Below are 19,147 nucleotides of genomic sequence, written 5' to 3'. Positions count from 1 at the left end.
GGAATTTTGCGTCAGGATAAAACAGACACACTGGCGGCGGTTCTTTAAGACATATATAGGCCATGAACCCATTGTTGGGTAATAACAACAAACACGGAATCATTCATCATAGAATGGATAAAAAAAAAGACTAAAGGAAACGTGAATAAACTCTTCAGGTTCTAGATACAGTAAACTTATGCTAAAACAATCTTCACCGTGACTGGAAAACTCACTGCTGCAGTTAGACAAGGCTAAATTCTGAGGAGTGATAGGGCTATGTGCGGGTCACTTGTATCTGAGAAAACATATACACACCTGGGCATGATGACTCCATTTGTTTTTCATACAATCAGAAGCTACTGCAATGAGGTGTAACTTAGCCACCAATATCTTTGAATGCGAAGTAACTGTTCAATGGAGACAAAACGTACGATGGAAAGAAAAAAAAACTAGGGACAGGAACTAGGAAAAACTTAAGAACTAGGAAAAGTACAATAAGTCAGAAGGCTCAGTGCCTGAAGAAAAAAAACCTTTTCTTAGCATCCATCATCATCAGCTTAGAAACCACAATTTATAATAAATTTTTTCAAATGTGTAAAAATGAGCTTAAACTTAAATTTTACTTACAACCTAGAAAACTGAAGGAACGAATAACTACGTTAAAATCGAACATTAATGATGTATGATGAAGTTTATTCTAAAAAGTCTACTTAACATGTAAAAAATTTATGACATGAAAATTTAAAAAGAAGCACTTCAAACAGACTATGTGCCATCTTATCTATGAAAATTACCAAAAACAACTGCTAAGTACCATCGATATAAGCTAAACTCAGAAAATGTGTCTACCCTTTGCATTTAATTTAATCTATTTGTGAGAGACACAAGTGAAAATGACTTTTGAACTTTTTTCATTTATTAATCAAGGATCACAGATTGTGTGGGTGTCCAGGGCGATTGAACAATCAGACAAAAGTATCATATTGTTTCTTCAATTGTCAATAATAGGATTTTTTTATATTACAAAATACAGTTACGTCAGTGATGACATAAATGATGAAAACGCAGAGAATAAAAAACGTCAGACGTAAGTCTTGGGATTTTGCGAAATATTCTAAAACATAACCAGTACGTCTCTGATCTCTGATAATGTCTTAAGTTCAGTTTTTAACTTCGTTCTGTTAGAACTGTCCGCATTTTTTCGACTTTTTAGTAGAAATAGGACACCCTATGACATAACGCTGAAAAACCAAGATGCTATCGTGCCTGAGGTATGTCAACTGTAATACGCGTATACCTTCCAAAACCTGTCGTCTTGAATATTATTTCTTTAATTTTTTCTTTTGCCAAAAGTGAATAATTTAAACCGAAGAGTGCGACCCTATTTGAAGGAATTCCTTCCCTCTCTCGTCCAATACATGCAGTGCAATGAGGACTTTCACTGGCGACTTCTCAGTTGCGCAACCCCCGCCGACTTGTTGCATTCGTCAATGGGGCAACCGACGGCCACGTGTCGGCCACACGCGTGTAACCACGTGCGTGTCACTAACACGCGAGTCGATTGCTAAAACAACTGTCAAGAAGATATTAAAATGTTGAACGCTTTGCCTATAGTTGAGTCAAGACGTTAGCAGAAAGTGCTTTGGAAATCATGCCACACAACTCATTTTGATTAACCATCCTAAGCACACACTCCCTCACACATTAAAATACAATTCTTTACTGCTTATTACATACACCAGATTGGAATTAACTTGGTATTGCAAAAAATTAAAACGAAATAAAAAGAATTGAGCCTTTTGAGCCTGATTTACACTAATTTTTTATTCTAACATTACTTAATATATATTATATTAAGTAATGTTAAATATATTATGTTTTGCAATTAACCAATATACAACTTGCAACAATTAAAATGCTACAACTTTAAACTTGGCTCTATAGTTAAAGAAAAAGGTTAATTTTTATTAATTAACTCATAGATTTAGGGCATTTGACTTTTTTGGTATAATTTATCAAATTGGGCAAAATTCCACACCATGGATCACACTTAGAAATGGGTGTAGAGGCTGGTTTTCTTTGATATGCTGGTTCTTCGCTTTGTCATATATATCGTAATGAAGAAAAAGAAGTAACATTAATTAACTTTAAATTTATCAGAACATCACAATATGTGTGTTGAACCAACACACAGTCATTTACTGGGTCTGTCTCCACTCGCAAGTAGTTTTTCTTAGTTAGTTTGTACTGAGAAAGTTGTGAGACTGTTTTGTCTATTACGATGGCTGCAATGTGACTTGTTCGTTCTTGTATGTCTCTACATAGGAGTCCAATGGCTGTTTTTGTGTCAATTATGGTTGGCGTTATGCTACGTTCTGTTTTGGTGGATTTTATGTTGTGTTTCAGTCCTTTTTGTAATAGTTTGTTTCATTGGTTTTAAATTTTGTTTGTTTGAGGTTTATGAGTGTTGTTCGTTGTTGGTTGGGGGTTGAGGGTGTTTGTGTTTACCGAGGTTTGCTAGTTTCTTTTTTAATTTTGTGTATTTTTATTGAGACAGTGTTTTTGTGTTGTCCTTGGTGGTTTTATGAAGTCTGTTAGTGATTCTGGTAGGAGTAGGTCTAGGAGTTCTTTCTTGAGGCTGACTTTTTTGTTGCATAGGGAATGTGTTTCTGTTTTTATCCAAGTTTTTTGTGATTTTTTGATGGTAGTCATTGCTGTGTGTTAGTTTTTAGTTTACGTTTAGTGTAAGTCAAGGTTATGTTGTTAGTGAGGCATTGTTTGTTAAACCAAATGTTAGCAATGATGTGTAGTTTGTGAGTTTTGTGTATGTACATCAATTAAAATAAATATGGAATAAGTAAATGAGTACGTGTATAGAAATTACACTTAATAAATAAGTAGATAAATTGGTAAATATATAAATATATTTGTCTATGAAGAAATAAATTGTTTGTGAATTTAAAAAAAAAAAATGTATATTAAGATTATTTATCACAGAATTGCTTTTATCCGTTTATGCTTCCTTTGAATCAGGGTGTTGTACTTCCCTAAAGATGTGCAGAAGAAATTTTTGCTTGTGACAAGCGTACAATAAAATTTTTTGGTGTTGGTTGTCGCAGAGTGGCAGGTCAAAGAAATTTCGGACTTTTTATACTAATAAAGATAAATGTTTATAACCTGTCTGTCTGTGAGATGTTGCCACTAGCCTTAAAAATTTGTTCTGTATTCTTTGAGTTTTTGGCATATTTTATTTGCAAGTTGGACGCCATAAAGTACATGCATATAATAGCATGGATTTGACAACCAGATTATCAATAAGGTGCTTGTTGACTTATCTGTCTAGATTTGGATTCTACTACACGCCTATTCGTTCTTAGTTATTTTTTTCCTTTTTATTCATTTGTTTAATGATGAACATGTCAAGATGAAACTGCCACAATACGATAAGCTTTTGGAGCTCAGCTGTCATTGGTTTTGAGTCTACCTCATATCTCAATGAATCTAGAATAGAAACTTTAATGGAATATTAGCCAGTGAAATATTAGAAGAAAAACTGTATGAAATAACCAAACTTCTGTCGACTTTTTTTTTTTTTTTGGATACCAGGTACTGCACTGCAGCTGAGCTGCACAGCTTATTGTACTTTATCCCTGGCTCCATATTTGGGGGGGGGGGGAGGCCTCGCAACACAAATGTGAACTTAAGCCCCCGTTGTGCCGGTGTTCTTCCATCAAAGAAACTCATTTTTGAAGGGGTTGGGACCAAATTCAGGTTCACTGAGATCCGATCCCGTCCCATCCATTGATGAGTGCCGTGTCAATTTTCTCTCAATTGTGGCCACCGGTCCCCTTAGGCGTCAGAAAAAGTCCAGAGGCGACGGTGGCCGAGAGTCTGACGCCTTAACCACTCGTGTACCGCAGCCCCCGACTATTCTTAGAAACAATAATTGGAAATTCTAATTAACAATGGTTTTAAACTGATTAATTACAAGTTAAATCAAATAAGTAAGTAAAATAATTCCTGTCATAAAGGAGTTTTAATGTCCAATTATGTCATGTGCCGCAGTAAAGGGATTGGAACCACTTTAAAATACTTTCTCCACATTATTCACAATTAAAGTTTTTTAAAAAAATTGGGATATGCACCCAAAGACCGGAGACTTGTATTTTGTTGTTTATTTAATATAATATTTATTTCTATTGTTATATTAATTACAACATATTTATTTTTATGTAAACCTAATTAAACACAATCAGAAATTCATGAGTTTTAATAAAAATTATTAAATTACAATGGTTTGAAAGAAAATTCACCAAACACTGGAAAATCCCATTTTTCAACAAGAGCGATTTGAAGTTAATCAACTTTTGTTGGAGGCAGCGAACGATGTCTGACCCGTCTCTTCATCTTCTCCCATAAGTATTCTATAGTGCTCAAGTTTCTGGCTAATTCATTGTGGTAATCCCTACATCCTCTCAGTAAAAGGTGACAACTCGAGCTTCATGCAGCCGAGCATTATCAAGCATTAACACAAAGTTGTCCCCAATAAATGTGCAGTGCAGTCAAAGATGCATTCTGTATGATAAATCAGTTCGGTACGGGCATGGACATTGATTTCACCCCATACCATAACTGTCTAATTTGACATCTTGAAAAAGCTGTGACTTATGGTAAAATGTTTTCCATATCTTTCCATGTCACAAGGTAAAGGTAAACAATGTTGTGGTTATGTTTTAAGTCAATTATTAACCTGTATACCTAGTTTAAAAAAAACAAATGGATAAATACAAGTGTCCGGTTTTTGGTCTTTAAGTGAAGACGAACAATATCAAAGTGCAAGATTCGGTTGAGAGGTGTCTTAGCTGCTCATTATGTTGGCTCTACATTTTTCTTACTTGGGTGTTTTTTATTTTGAACAAACTTAGCAATTTCAGCTTAGACAGTAGGGATTCTAAGAAGCATAGTGTGTGTTGTTTTTGATACTACTTTGAACATGGCTTGTCGACTTTTATTGTGGAATATTTTAAAATTTTCAATGTGTTTGGTTGGCATCCCCCCCCCTTATATGCAGTAAGTCCAGACAGGTTTTAATATCTGGTTAAGGTCAGTAGTTCAGAGATCAGTTTTGGGACAGTTGACAATCTCTAGATATGTATTATTAAAAAATAAAATAAAATGGTTTTAATACAGTGAGTATCACTTTAAGACTTGAAAAGGACAGCTATGCTCACAAACTGGTTTTGCAGTGATGCCGGATTTCGATGTGTAATTGCCCATCATCAGACTGAAGTTATCTACAAGATTGGTGTAGATAACTCATACCTTCCAGATAAAACTAGCATATTCTGATGATAAGGATTACAGATTAAAATCCAAATCTGCTGAAAAACCAGTTTGTGAATAGCAGCACCATCTTTTTCAATTCTCGTTGGGAATTCATTCTTACAAGAATACTGTATTTTATTTGGTACGTTCCCTGTGCTTGTTCTATTTTATCTTGCTGCTTAGTTTCATTCTTGGGAATTTGACCAAATTTTGTGTTGTTTTTGTACTATCTTTCAAACAAATGGTGATTTCCTCGATTTTCCTATTAGCAATGTAAACTTATTTTTTGTCTTTGATATATCATTTTTATGTGTGGTGTTTAGTTAGTCAATGATTATTGGGAGGTCGTGAGATGCGATCTGGCATGATGTAGGTTTTAGAAAACATTTTCTTTATCATGCCAATGTTTTGATCTTTATTGAGATCATCTTCAAGGCCTGGGATTTATAAACATTGTTTAAATTTTACAAATACACAACCTTCTCACCTCCTACATGTATTTGTAAAATTTAAACAGTGTCTATAAATCCCAGGCCCTGAAGATGATCTCAATAAAGATCAAAACGTTGGCACGATAAAAAAAAGTTTTTCTAAAACCTACGTCACACCAGACCGTATCTCATGAACTCCGAATAATTATAATTTTAATGTCTCATAGAATCACACACTGTTTGTAAGTGTCCTAGGAAAGCTTAATAATTACATTACAGGGAAAATAACATAATTTATTAAAACCACAACCAGAATTTGTACCATTAATGCTAAGGAAAATATAATCTAAGGTCTTGGTCAAGAATAAAAAGGTAGAGTTGATGTCCGAGTAGATTGAAGTCGCGAAAGCTCAATTGGTTAGAGCAGCAGCTTGTAGCCAAAGGTCATGAGTTCGAATCCCGCATATGACACTAGCTTTTTCTTTCTACCAAGACCTTATATTAAAAGTATAATTAATGTTAAATTTCCTTTAAATAAAATATATTGATGGCGACAAAATGTACTGAATTTGTAGTAAAATAATTTGTTATGTTAAAATATGTTAATTTTGGAAGAAAATTAGTAAAAGAGAAAAAAAAATGTTCCTTGGGTTTTTACATCATTACACTAATTTTTTCCCTTAATGCTGGTATTATCATTTTCCTCTTTATGCAGATATATATAATTTTTAATTTCTTTTAATATAAGAATTTTAAATTTTAAACATTTTATTTAATTACATGCATAGTTATGATAAAATACAAACGTTACAATGTTTTTGAAAAAGATCCACATTAAACACATGCAGTACAGAAAGTCATTAATATTGCTATACAAATTAGTTGTTTCTGAATTCTGAAAAAATTGTAATTATATCTTTCGGTCACTTCCTCTATAAATTCAGAATTGCCTAATTGAATGGGTGGTTTTTTTATTTTAAAATTATTGATAATAGTTGAACAATTTAAACACACTGTTGTTTTGCAGTGAAAATTGGAGGTTTTAAAATGTAGTTGACAAATAGTGAATTATTAATTTGCCTATTTCTTGTTTTTGTGTTTGGCATATTGTGACTGTTATATTTTATTTCCAGGAGGCCTCATTAAGAGCTTTAAAAGTTGCTGGGGGGAGGTTTGAGGCTGCACTGGACCTTCTGGCCAAACAACACCAATCGGAGTCAGTCAACGGTCTCTCAAAGGTTGCCAATCCAGGTATGGCTTATATAAAACGTTCTTGTTATTTTCCCTAATTTTTCATTTATCAACCCCGCATGTAAATTCTCATTTATCTGTAATATTCACAATAAAATAACTATGATTTGTATAGAGGGAAATAGTAAACAATTGTAGTGTTGGATGTGCGAAAGGAAAAAAGAGGGTTTTATGAATACAGTTTTATACATCTAATTACTGAATACATTCACGGTAGTAATCTCAATATATGATTTATATAAAACAAAAGTACAAGCTAATTATGAGAACATATGTATGGAGAGTCAGTACGTATGGAACGATCACACGTCGTTATCTATCATAGTCTGGTGGTCCATTCATTTTTCACCAGCCTTAGCTTTTTATGCCCCTTCCAACATGTAAATATAATAGACACCTTTTATGTCACCAAATAATTGTTTTGTTTTTTCTGCCAATTAGGAATGTGCATGTTGAGTACGAAGCTTATGCGTAAACCAAGCCTCGAGAGGGAGCTTAGTTTGCAGAGGGGAAGCCCTGCTTTGGACTCTGGAGCAGGTAGTTCCAGGTCGGACAGCCCGAGGCAGATAATGCCCGATCTGATGATCCCACCACAGCACCAACTCAGAGGTCAACAGTATTCTCCTGGCTTTTCTGAGCCACCTCCACCCCCACCTCCTAGATCTGGAGGCACTCCACCCCCTCCACCACCGCCGCATGCATATGCATGCACCAACGTCCAGCAACTTCTGAAGCGTATGTCTCCTGCACCGGTTGTCCCATCCCAGCAGAGTGGCCAGGGAGGAAGTGCTGTCGGTGGTGGTGGTGGGACAGGCATAAGGGGCACCAGTCCTGTTGCCAGGCAGCCTATGGTTGTACAGAACAGTCCACAGGTGCAACAGCAGTTGAGTCAACAGATGCAATCCTTGTACCAATCATCAGGTTGCACAGGTAGAAACTTAAACATTTCTTTCTAGTTATTAGTGTATGTGGAAAAATTATAATAAATTTTATTTCAGGAGAACCACCTCCGCCATATCCACTGCCACCCCCTCCGCCATCGTATACAGCATCGATTCAAAGTAGGCAGTCCCCGACTCAACAAGATTACAGGAAAAGCCCTTCGTCTGGAATCTATTCTGGTTCTCCTAGCCCTGTAACAGTTTCTGGTGGTAGTAACACTCCCACATCGCATGTAGCTCGACCCACCCCTCTACAAGCCTGGGGAGCTCGCCAGGCAAAAACCCAACCACCGGTGATAATGCAATCAGTCAAAAGTACACAGGTGCAAAAACCCGTCCTCCAAACGGCAATCGCCCCTCCACCCCCAAGCTATGCATCGTCAATGCAGCAAATGAAGCAGCAACAGCAGCAGCAGAAACCATCGACCCCACCAATTCCGACTACAGAACCCCCTAGTTATGCCAGCACGATGCAGGCTTTGGCGGCTCAACGAGCGGCACAGGGGCCCCCTGGAGAAGAATGTGCAACCACTGTAGAAAGTGGTACAGCACCAAAATCAACTCCAGCGATTCACAACCCTCTTCAGGTAATAATAAAACATAAAATTTCTCTTCTAACATTGTTAACTATCTATTCAACCTATATAATTGAACAAAATATTCCTATGCGCAAAGCTCTTGAAATTTCTAGTTATCTACATTACTTTCTTCTTTGTTCATTAATTTTCAAAAAAATATTTGAATGTCTAGAAAAAAATGAAATTGACTTGAAAATATAACTTTCAAACATCATAATTTTTTTAATATAATTTGTATGTTTTTTATAGTATAATTTAGTAATGTGATAATTAAATAATATTGTAATAGAGCAGAATTAATGTGATAATTAAATAAAGGAAGATACAAGTTTATTTAATTTTTTTCTGTTCTACACTGTTTTATTTTGGTATTATAATTTATTTAATATTTTTTCAGAGGAAATATTCTCCAGCTGGGGGTGAACCAATGCACAGTGAAAGTCCAGGAGGTCAACGGACTCCTCCATTACCACCAACAGCATCTTCTTCTGTTAAGACAGGAGGAGGTGGTGGCGGAAATGGTGGAAACATAGTAAATGGAAGTGGCGGTACAAGGCCGTTCAAAATCGACCACCAATCGCCCATACCTGAAAGGAAGCACATAAGCAAAGAGAAGGAAGAGGAAAGGAGAGATTGCAAAGTGAGGAACTACTCACCTCAGGCCTTCAAATTTTTCATGGAGCAACATGTAGAGAACGTAATTAAAAGTCACAAACAGCGAGTCTTCAGGAGGCTACAGCTTGAAACGGAAATGGCAAAAATTGGATTGAGCGAAGAAGCACAGGCGCAGATGCGAAAGATGCTCTCGCAAAAAGAGTCAAACTACATTAGGCTGAAGAGGGCGAAAATGGATCGGACTATGTTTGTCAAAATAAAACCAATCGGGGTTGGAGCGTTCGGAGAAGTGACTCTAGTCAGGAAAATCGACACGAATCACTTGTATGCCATGAAAACTTTGAGGAAAGCCGATGTCCTTAAAAGGAACCAGGTTGCTCACGTAAAAGCAGAAAGGGATATTTTGGCAGAAGCGGACAATGAATGGGTCGTTAAACTTTATTACTCTTTCCAGGTAAAAGCAGTCAGAAAATTAATTTTTTTTTTTCATGTTTTATATAACTGGTGTTATTTTTTAGGACAAAGATAATTTGTACTTTGTTATGGACTACATCCCAGGCGGTGATCTTATGTCACTACTAATTAAACTGGGTATCTTTGAAGAGCCCTTAGCTAGGTATATATAAAATATATGATGTATATTTTTTGTGTGATTTTAATATTAAAAAAATTTCGTAGGTTTTATATAGCTGAGCTAACTTGTGCAGTTGAAAGTGTACATAAAATGGGCTTTATTCATCGTGATATTAAACCTGATAATATATTAATTGATCGAGATGGTCATATAAAACTAACAGACTTTGGGCTGTGTACAGGATTTAGATGGACTCACAATTCTAAATATTATCAAAGGAATGGTAAGTACAGAAAGAAAAAAAAATACATATATATATTATAAATGTTTATAATCAAATAGGCGAGCATGGAAGGCAAGATTCGATGGAGCCGAATGAAGAATGGGTCGGGGCGGAGTGCAGGTGTCATCAGTTGAAACCTCTCGAAAGGAGAAGGCGGAGAGAGCACCAAAGGTGTCAGGCGCACTCACTTGTTGGCACTCCAAATTACATCGCACCCGAAGTCTTACAAAAAACAGGCTATACACAGCTGTGTGACTGGTGGAGTGTAGGAGTCATTCTTTATGAAATGCTTGTTGGCTCGCCCCCATTCTTAGCTCCGACTCCTGCTGAAACGCAATACAAGGTTGTTATATTTGATATTGTTATCACTTTAAAATTGTTCTATTTAAAAATATTTTCATCTTGGAAAACTAATATTTGTTTTTGTAGGTCATCCATTGGGAAACAACACTCCAGTTCCCGAAAGTCCCGAGCGTATCACCGGAGGGGAAAGATTTAATAGTTAAATTGTGTACTTCAGCCGATAGGAGGATCGGTAAGAAAGCCAGCGAGGTGAAGGCCCATCCGTTCTTCGCATCTGTTGACTTCGGCCACGGAATAAGAAGGACGTCGCCTCCGCACATCCCGAGAATAAGGCATTCAACAGACACGTCGAATTTCGATCCTGTCGATCCTGACAAACTCATGAAAAATTCCTACTCGACTGATCAGTCCGGATTGACTGATGAGGAGCTCAGCGACAATGGTAAACCTTTCCACGGCTTCTTTGAATTCACGTTCAGGAGATTCTTTGATGATGGAGGTGCCACCCCGTACCCTAATAAAATAAGCTTGGACGAAACGGAAAACCAAGGAGCTGTGTATGTATGACAATGACTTTTCCCCTTCCCTGCCTTCCATGCCTATAACTGTTATTTATTTACATCGACCCATTATTAAAGTCGTCTCATCTATGAGACAATAATTTGCGCAATTGTAATTTTTGTATATATAATTTTTTAATTTTTTCGTTTTTTTTTCCTGATATCACAGTTCTTGAACGATAAGATCTTGAATATCTGTTTTATTTTGTATTTTAAAATGTTTTCCTTTAAGTTATACCCTATATCTTTTGAAAAAATTATGGATTTCTTTGAGGCTGAAGAATACTTGTGGATCTTCATGTAGGTATAATTTCCTTCATACTCGGTTAAACAATTTAATAGGGAATTTTTTTTTTTAAATATTACTTAAGAATCATAACAAAGTTCGCTATTAGATGGCACTTTCAAGGTTTTATCGTTAAATTGTAAAATTGTGTTTACCGCAAAATTTATTTATTTATAAAATAAATATATTAAAAATATATATGTAAAAAAATATTTGCCTCAGAAAGGGTGTCAGATCCGTGGCGTATGAGTTGATAGGCTTTTCTTTTTAAGTTATTTTGTATAAGAGCGAGATCCATAGAACGAAGACTAAGTGTGCCTTTAAGAGTGGAAATAAAGTGCCTTATTAACAAACAAAAAATTAAAAATGTTTTCTTACTTGCTATTATATATAATAAGCGTTCTGTTGAATCTCTTCACCCATTTATCGTCATTACTATTTATCAGGAGGGAAATTCTCAAATTCCAGTTTTTTCTACATCACTCCTCCCAATTTTTTTTCTGTCGGTTTAAAAATAATATTAGTTTAAAATTAGTCAGTGTGTGTGTAGGATTTTTTTTCTTAATCTTTATTCGTCTTTACTTTCCTCTTTCTTGTAATATTCTATTTTGTTTGTTTAGATCGTATATTTAAAAATGTTAGTTTAATATATCGTTTTTGAAAGTGATACAAAGTATACTCTGATGCCTTAAATTATGGTGATTATCGCCTAATCAGTTGGCGAATTAATTGTTACACAAATTATTTTCATCTACATCTTCAGCTATCGATTTAATTATTTTCCCTTATTGTGGTCTGGCAGCTTGAATTTTTGTAGTACACTTCAGACCAGTTTATAACATACTATTTAAAATTATTAAAAATCAGGAATTTAATTTTTTTGTACTTTTATCACTGCCATAATATTGAAAAATTGTATTTAAATTTAAATTTACAAATTGTTTTCTTATTTGAAGCTAGTCCAAAAGGTTTCATCTTATAAAACAAAACAAAAAAATGGCAGTTTTTATAATGTGGAAAACTAGTCCTAAGAATTAAGAAGTTTTTAATAGGATTCCTTTCTTTCAATTATTTAAAAGATATGTCCCATGACATTTTTAATTAAAATTATGAATTTCTGATTGTTCTGGAATACAATGCCAATTGAAAATCCCATTTGTATCTTATATTCAAAGTTTAACTACCACATTTAATCCATAATATTAATATAAATTTTTCATATCACAGTAGAATAATTTTTAATGTTTAAGTAGATTAAATATATTTTAAAGCCTTTTTTTTATATATATATAATTTTTTCTCAGTAGGAATCAGTACCTCGTAACAAATTGAATATTTTAATTAGAAAAATCCCATTTTCTGGATGTTCTGTTACTCTGAAATAAAATTTTCTAAACAACTTAATTACTGAAATTGTATGCAAATATGGCATAAAATTCGAATTGTGAAAAACTTGTGTGACCTAATAAACATGAATGTAGTATAATTTACCCAAGTGATAATTTTTAAATAGATTTATCGAGTTTTTGAACTTTTATTAGCAATAAAAAAAAAGTTAATAATACATGAAAAAGTTTAATAAGTGGTAATTTTAATTTTATCAGCTTAGGTTTAATTGTTGTAAGTTAATTAAGTTTAATTAACATTTAAACTTAACGTTAATCAACATTTAAATTGAAGCTTAATTATAATTTATAAAAATAAAAAACAAAAAAATACCCCCTTAAATATTTTTTCTTAATATTTAATTAGAAATATTGTTATTTTAGCTTTATTAGTAAATGTAACAAGAGGGAGAGTGGGAGAGAAAGATGATAGAGTGTGAGTTTGATAGAGTGTGAGTTTGCATGTGTGTGATATTTTAGGGTTTTAAACAAATTATTTTCCTGATTTTTAATAAATTACAAAGGTATTAACATTATTGTCATATTCATAAATCTTTATGAACAGGTTTATTGACAACAGACTTAAGAACATAAACAAATTTTGCACGTATATGCAAATTGTTAAACAGATCAGTCTGTACGCCAACAATAAGTATAAAATACTTTGTGTAAATATTGGATTTAAAAAAAAAAAAAAAGAGTGCCTTTTTTTCTATAAAATACTAATAGATGTTAGTGTAAGTTCAACCGTACGCCACAAATGTGTAGTCCATTTATTAATTTAACCGATCCAAAGGCTGTGGTAATTTATGAAAACCGATCTACATGAGGTTGAAAGGCTGTTTTCTCTTTTTCGTTTTGTTTTGCCTTATTTTCCATTTTTCAGAATTATAGCATTTTCCCTTTTCTCTTGTCTCTTTATTTTGTGAATCTTAGGCATACTCAAGTTACCATAAGGAGCTACTTGTGCCTTTAAATTTAACTATGCATATTATTTAGAAAATTTTGTTTTCAAACAGCCATTTTCTTTGTTAAAAATATTTCCATTCTAATTATGGGTTAATTTATGTAAGTTTAAAAAAGCTCTCTTTTTATTCTGCAACTTTTTTTTTATTGTTTTCCCAATTATCTCCTCTTTTATTTAAAACAAATTTTTTTTTGTATTTATACTATAGATCTGGCTTGTGTTATATTATTGTGTGCCTTGTAAATATTGTAACAAATTTTCTTTTCTTTAATTTTTTATTATAATTAATAAGTGTAATTAAAAATGGAAAAATAAATAAAAAGATACCCCTACGGCTCAACAGTCGACTAATATTTTCTAGCTTTTATTAATATATTTGAGAAAGTAGCTAAGAGGAGGTATAGAATTATTGTATATACCGTTATATTTAAAAAAAGAGAAAATTTGTTGGACAGGGAATGTAAATTAAAAAGTACTGTTGAAATAATATATATATGAGAAAATAATTTTGGTACGATCAAATATTTTTCCAAAGCTCAAAATAAGAAATCCCGGCATATGTATTGTAAGACTAACAATCAATTTTATATGATTATAGTTATCATTTCTGCAAACTTTGGATAAATAATTTATTTTATTCATTAAAATAGCAGATTGTGTGATAAAACCAAATGAACGTAAAAAATGAGTGAATTTTTATTCAGTTTTAGCAGTTTATAATTTTTTTTTTTAACTGCCAAAATTCGATGCAAATTTATGTATTTGAGGTTTTGAAAACTGTACCTATCCTATTATGTAACAAATTATTAAAAACTGTTTAAAGATTTCTTTGTTTTTGTTGATTTACTCCTGTTCTACGTAACTGAGAATTTTTTAAAAACCAATGACAATTAATTTGAATGTTATATTTCCAAATTTTCTGTTAGTTATATATAATTAGTAGGGGGTTTAGGAGCTGACAAATGGCTGAGTTCATCATTGGCCCACCATGTCAGGACCAAATTCAGGGTCGCTGAGACCCCCGATCTTCCATTGATTTGTACCGAGTTAATTTTAATTGTACCGCTGGTCCCCTTAGGAAAAAAATCCCGATGAGACAGGGGAAATTGAACCCTCGACTGCATGATCTATTAGCCGAGAATGTGACACCTTAACCACTCGGCTACTGCAGGCCCTTAGATAAATAAAAAATTAAACTGAGTTAAAAAATCTTACCAAAAATGCTGCTATGGAAACAACGAAGAAAATAGTATTAATTATAAAGTATATCCTCCTCTTGGGTTGTTCACTGCTTGCATTAGACATGGCATCCATTTTATGAGGTTTTGAATGTAGTGCTGTGGAATATTTTGATAGCCCTTCAACAGCGTCATTCTTAATTACTGCAATTCTCTGGTATTGCTGCGCGACAACTCATCCCAAAGGTGCTTGATAAGAGTTTAATTTGGGACTATATGCTGGCCTCTCCAAACATTGAATTGAACCCTGTTTCAAGTAGTCACCAACGATGCTAGCATGTGGGGGCTTGAATTGTCTTGCATAAAAATAAAACAGTTGCCAATTAGAGAAATTTAGGCACAACTTCTTCTGATAACACAACTTCAATGTGTCACCCCCCGAAATTGAAGCACATTGGGGTTAACAATGGCTCATCTATGGGTGGGAGTGACCCCCCTGGCCCGGCGGCTGGACTCCTTATCATGGAAGAGATGGAGGAGACCCTGAGGACCTTCGCCCTTCAGGTGTTCCTAAGACGCTGACTAGAGAAGGGCTCCCAAAGATAAGGTCAAATTGACAATTTCATATGTGTATGATCTTTTAATCTTTTTTTTAGTTAGAACAATATTTAACTTTTATTTAATGTTTTTGGTTTCTAATTGAAATTTGCTGAAGGGTAATTCTGGGCTAGATTATAGTTTTTAAAGGTGTTGGGTTCAGAGTGTTAAATGTATATATTCTTTTGAATAAATTTTTTGGGGACTGTACTTATCTTTCATTTTATATAATTTTATTTCCCTAGGATATGTAATTGTATCACACAGCATGTAGGGAACCCTTAATGAAGATCCATAGAAATCCTGACCAAAAAAACCATAACACCACCACCCCCATAGCTTCTCCAGAGTGAATATTTTACAGGGATATATCACTCTCCTGTTCTTCTCCAAACCCTCTCTCTGCCATCAGAAGACTTCAAACAAAATCTTGACTCATTCACAGACATGATATTAGTTCAATCTAGCAGCCGGATTAATGTGATTTCTTGTGAAACTTAACCAAGCTGTACTGTGCCTTGTCAGAAGTTATAGACCAGTGGCGCAGGTCTTCTCACATGTAATACACCTTCTGAAAGGTCCTCGCCTTACTGAACTGGGATTAACATTTATAAATTTTGAATCATCGTTTGATCTCAACAGCGGTAGAATTTCGATTACGGAGTACATTCAAAACAATAAAACATTCATCTCTTTGAGATGTGACATGATCCATGCCGTCTTCACCTCGGTAGCGATGACCTTTCAGACAGTTGTTTTGGGAGTGTTAAGCACCCTGGCCACATACGCTAGACTTTTTCCACATTCCAACAATGCCATGATTCTAGCCGAATACGTATCACTTAAAACCCTCACTCAAACAAATTTGAAATTTAAAAATGGTACAACTTAAAAAAAATTCAAACCAATGGAATGTTAGAAAGATGCTTACAGAAAAACCAACAAAGAAGATTGATTATTCAAAAATTTATTTACAAAATCTGATTGTAAACACAAATGGGTTTTTTTTATCTGCGATTTATTTACCTCTAATCCTATAAAACGGTCCAAAAATTGTTGTACCATAATCAATGAAGGTTTATCTAAGTGATTTTAAAAATATTAACGGTGGCCAATTTCTTAGCCTTTCAGTGTAGATTTTTATTATATAGAGTGGACAGTGGGGTTTTAATTATAAAGTCGGTTTGTACGAGTTTGATATGGTTTTGCCATTGCACGGCTCCATATTTAGTTCGAAATATGTGACAAATGTGATTTTCACGGTTACATTTTTCACAGATAAACTTTGACATATTAAAATAATGATGGCAAGAAAACATTTAATTACTGTTTATTGCATGGTTATTGTTAATCTCTTGTATGCTAAAGGTATCTTTTGAATTATTATGAGCTTTGTGTGCACCGAATTAAGCGATGAACCAAAAAAGAGTTGAATTTTAGAATATATCCCGCCCAAAGAGGGAAAATGCGATTGTTTCGGTGAGGAAATGGATTATATACTCTACAACTATTTTAATGTATGTAAGTAAATTGATAGAAAACTATTATATATTTTCAAAAAAATGTAATTGGAAATAGGGGACAAGGTGGAACAATAAACTTTTCTGTCAACATTTGGGCTTGATGTTGGTTAATGTGCCGAACCGTATTATAGCTTCCATGCTTCAAATGTATTTGGCACAAAATGGTATAAACAAAATGAAATTTTCATTTACAAGTATAAAATTTTTAAAGAAAGAATATGCTAAATGTTTCAGGCCGTCCTGGTTATTTATACTGGTTAAACTCTGTATCACAACAAGTCTTCAATAAAAAACTCGCCAATCATGAATGTTTGGCAGTTGAAATGGGTTTATCATTTCGAGCAATAAACTGCACTGCTATTGCTAATTTTCTTTGCAAATTTTGAATGCAAAATGTCATGTGATCTCAGAAATATATTTGTTTTTATAGTTATTTTAAACTATTTATGGTTTATTGTAGCAACCCTTTAAAGAGTGAATGACGAATGAATTTTCTTCAGATGGTTGATGAAACTGTCAGCCAGAGTTATGGCAGCAACAAAAATAATCAAATAAAAAGTCTTTTTTTCCCACTTTCAAAAATTGAATTATCAATGAGGTACTTCCTGTATCTCCTGGCAGCCCTGTAGAATTTGGACAAGCATAACCAGCCGAGCCCATCTCGCAACATTCGTATCACTTCGTCGTATAAAGGGGTTTTCCATGGTTTACTTTCACCAAGATTGGCAAACTTACTGCTTGATTCTACATTATTTTGTCCATTTGTTTAACTTATTACAAATCTTTTGAAATATTTTATATATAATAAACAATCAGAACAAATCTTATATTCTAATAAGCAATGATAGAATTAAAAGTTCCATTTATTATTTACAAATAATAAAAATATTAAATATTATTTTTAATAGGTCTCAGCAGACGGCTCCTAGCAAGGCTTATTATACTTTGTACCAATTTTTGTATTTTTCTATTTTAGTAAAGTATTGTTATTATTATTGTGTGGTATTTAGTGACCGTTAAGTAATGATTAATTGGAGATTGTGAGATGTGGTCTGGTGTGATGTAGGTTTAGAAAAACATTTTCTTTATAGTGGTCGTTTCGATCATTATTAAGATCATCTTCAGGGTCTGGGATTTATAAACATCGTTTAATATAATTATAATAATAACATAAATAGTATAATTTAAATATGTTCTTAAACTTACATCGCATCATACCACATCTCACGATTTCCAAATAATCACTAAGGAATTAGGTAGGAAAAGTACAGTAAGCCAGAAGACTTCAGTACTTGGGGGACAAAACGCCCATTCCCAGCATCCATCATCATCAGCTTACATTTTATTTATATCAGTTTACAAAATAAGAAACCGCAATTTATATTATCTAATTTTTGATTTTTGTATATTGTATTATTATAAGTGGGAAGTTTATGGGCCGACAAACAGCTGAAGTCATCGCCGGCCCTCTGCGTGTTTTCCATCTTTTTCTCTTTTCTTTCGCGCATATTTTGTTTTAAACTGCAGCCATTTGAGCGTCTCGATCTGGTTACTGACTCTCTGATTTCAGATATATACTACGTTGATATTCTAGAATGCTAGTCTCTCGTTTGTACCTCAGGTTGTCAAATACAGAATAAAAACAAAACATACAATACATATATATACATCACCACAAACATAGATGTCTGGTCACATTCATTCCCCCAGAGTACTCGATATTCCTCGGGGCGGGGTTATAAGCAACCCCTTCTTTTCACGCTAATAAATTACTTTTACTCTCCAGACGTCATACACTCTCCCCAGATTACTTGATATTCCTCGGGGCGTGCTTATAAGCAACCCCTTCCTTTCACGCTAATAAATTACATTCATTCTGATAAATTAACACAAACACAACACTCGATAGAAACAGTGGTTGTACATTGTATAATTTTAAATATTTATTTTTGAGTGTTTGTTTTTAAATATATCTAATGACAAGTAACTTAAATCTATGGCTGGTGTCAAATTTTTTTAAATATAATCTATATGAATATGAATATTTTTATTCGTGAACAAGATTTACATTTTCTTTGACATTTTACAGTTTTAAGTATTTCCATTTAATTATTTTACGTTGTTTCAACCTCTGACTTTCAAAATTCATTCAGAGTGTAAAATGGTTGGTGTAAAAAACCTTGCAGGTAATGTTATATGTACAGGTAGTTTATTAAATAGTTTGACTCTAACAAATTCAAAACTAGGACAAATTTTAGTCTTTTTACAGAATTGATAACAACAATCGCTCCAGTATTATGTTTATGTACATTATTTACATATATATAATTTACAATGTTTTTCTTAATATACAATAATCTGTTATAAA

The 19,147-nt window shown here is 33.6% G+C and overlaps 2 protein-coding genes across 2 annotated transcripts in view; both read left to right on the top strand.

Annotated features, from left to right (window-relative positions):
* Window positions 1-10,986, top strand: part of LOC106671972 (serine/threonine-protein kinase Warts) — a 51,642-nt gene extending 40,656 nt beyond the window's left edge. The window contains exons 3-10 of the mRNA XM_014403000.2: window positions 6,872-6,989; window positions 7,431-7,919; window positions 7,988-8,517; window positions 8,906-9,577; window positions 9,642-9,739; window positions 9,802-9,980; window positions 10,040-10,323; window positions 10,410-10,986. Of these exons, the coding sequence (XP_014258486.1) occupies window positions 6,872-6,989; window positions 7,431-7,919; window positions 7,988-8,517; window positions 8,906-9,577; window positions 9,642-9,739; window positions 9,802-9,980; window positions 10,040-10,323; window positions 10,410-10,850 (2,811 nt within the window). The 3' untranslated portion in view covers window positions 10,851-10,986. The remainder of the gene's footprint in view (window positions 1-6,871; window positions 6,990-7,430; window positions 7,920-7,987; window positions 8,518-8,905; window positions 9,578-9,641; window positions 9,740-9,801; window positions 9,981-10,039; window positions 10,324-10,409) is intronic.
* A 5,564-nt stretch (window positions 10,987-16,550) lies between these two features.
* On the top strand, window positions 16,551-17,184 carry LOC106671971. Its single transcript, XM_014402999.2, has 4 exons — window positions 16,551-16,624; window positions 16,697-16,773; window positions 16,835-16,943; window positions 17,014-17,184. The coding sequence occupies exons 1-4, from the start codon at window positions 16,558-16,560 to the stop codon at window positions 17,163-17,165; spliced, it is 405 nt and encodes a 134-aa protein (XP_014258485.1). The 5' UTR covers window positions 16,551-16,557; the 3' UTR covers window positions 17,166-17,184.
* The last annotated feature ends 1,963 nt before the right edge of the window (window positions 17,185-19,147 follow it).

The sequence above is a fragment of the Cimex lectularius genome, unplaced genomic scaffold, assembly GCF_000648675.2.
Source record: "Cimex lectularius strain Harlan isolate CLEC.00 unplaced genomic scaffold, Clec_2.1 scaffold32, whole genome shotgun sequence".
Taxonomy (NCBI): domain Eukaryota; kingdom Metazoa; phylum Arthropoda; class Insecta; order Hemiptera; family Cimicidae; genus Cimex; species Cimex lectularius.
The sequence above is the reverse complement of the archived record's forward strand: the minus strand, read 5'-3'. Positions and strand labels throughout refer to the sequence as shown.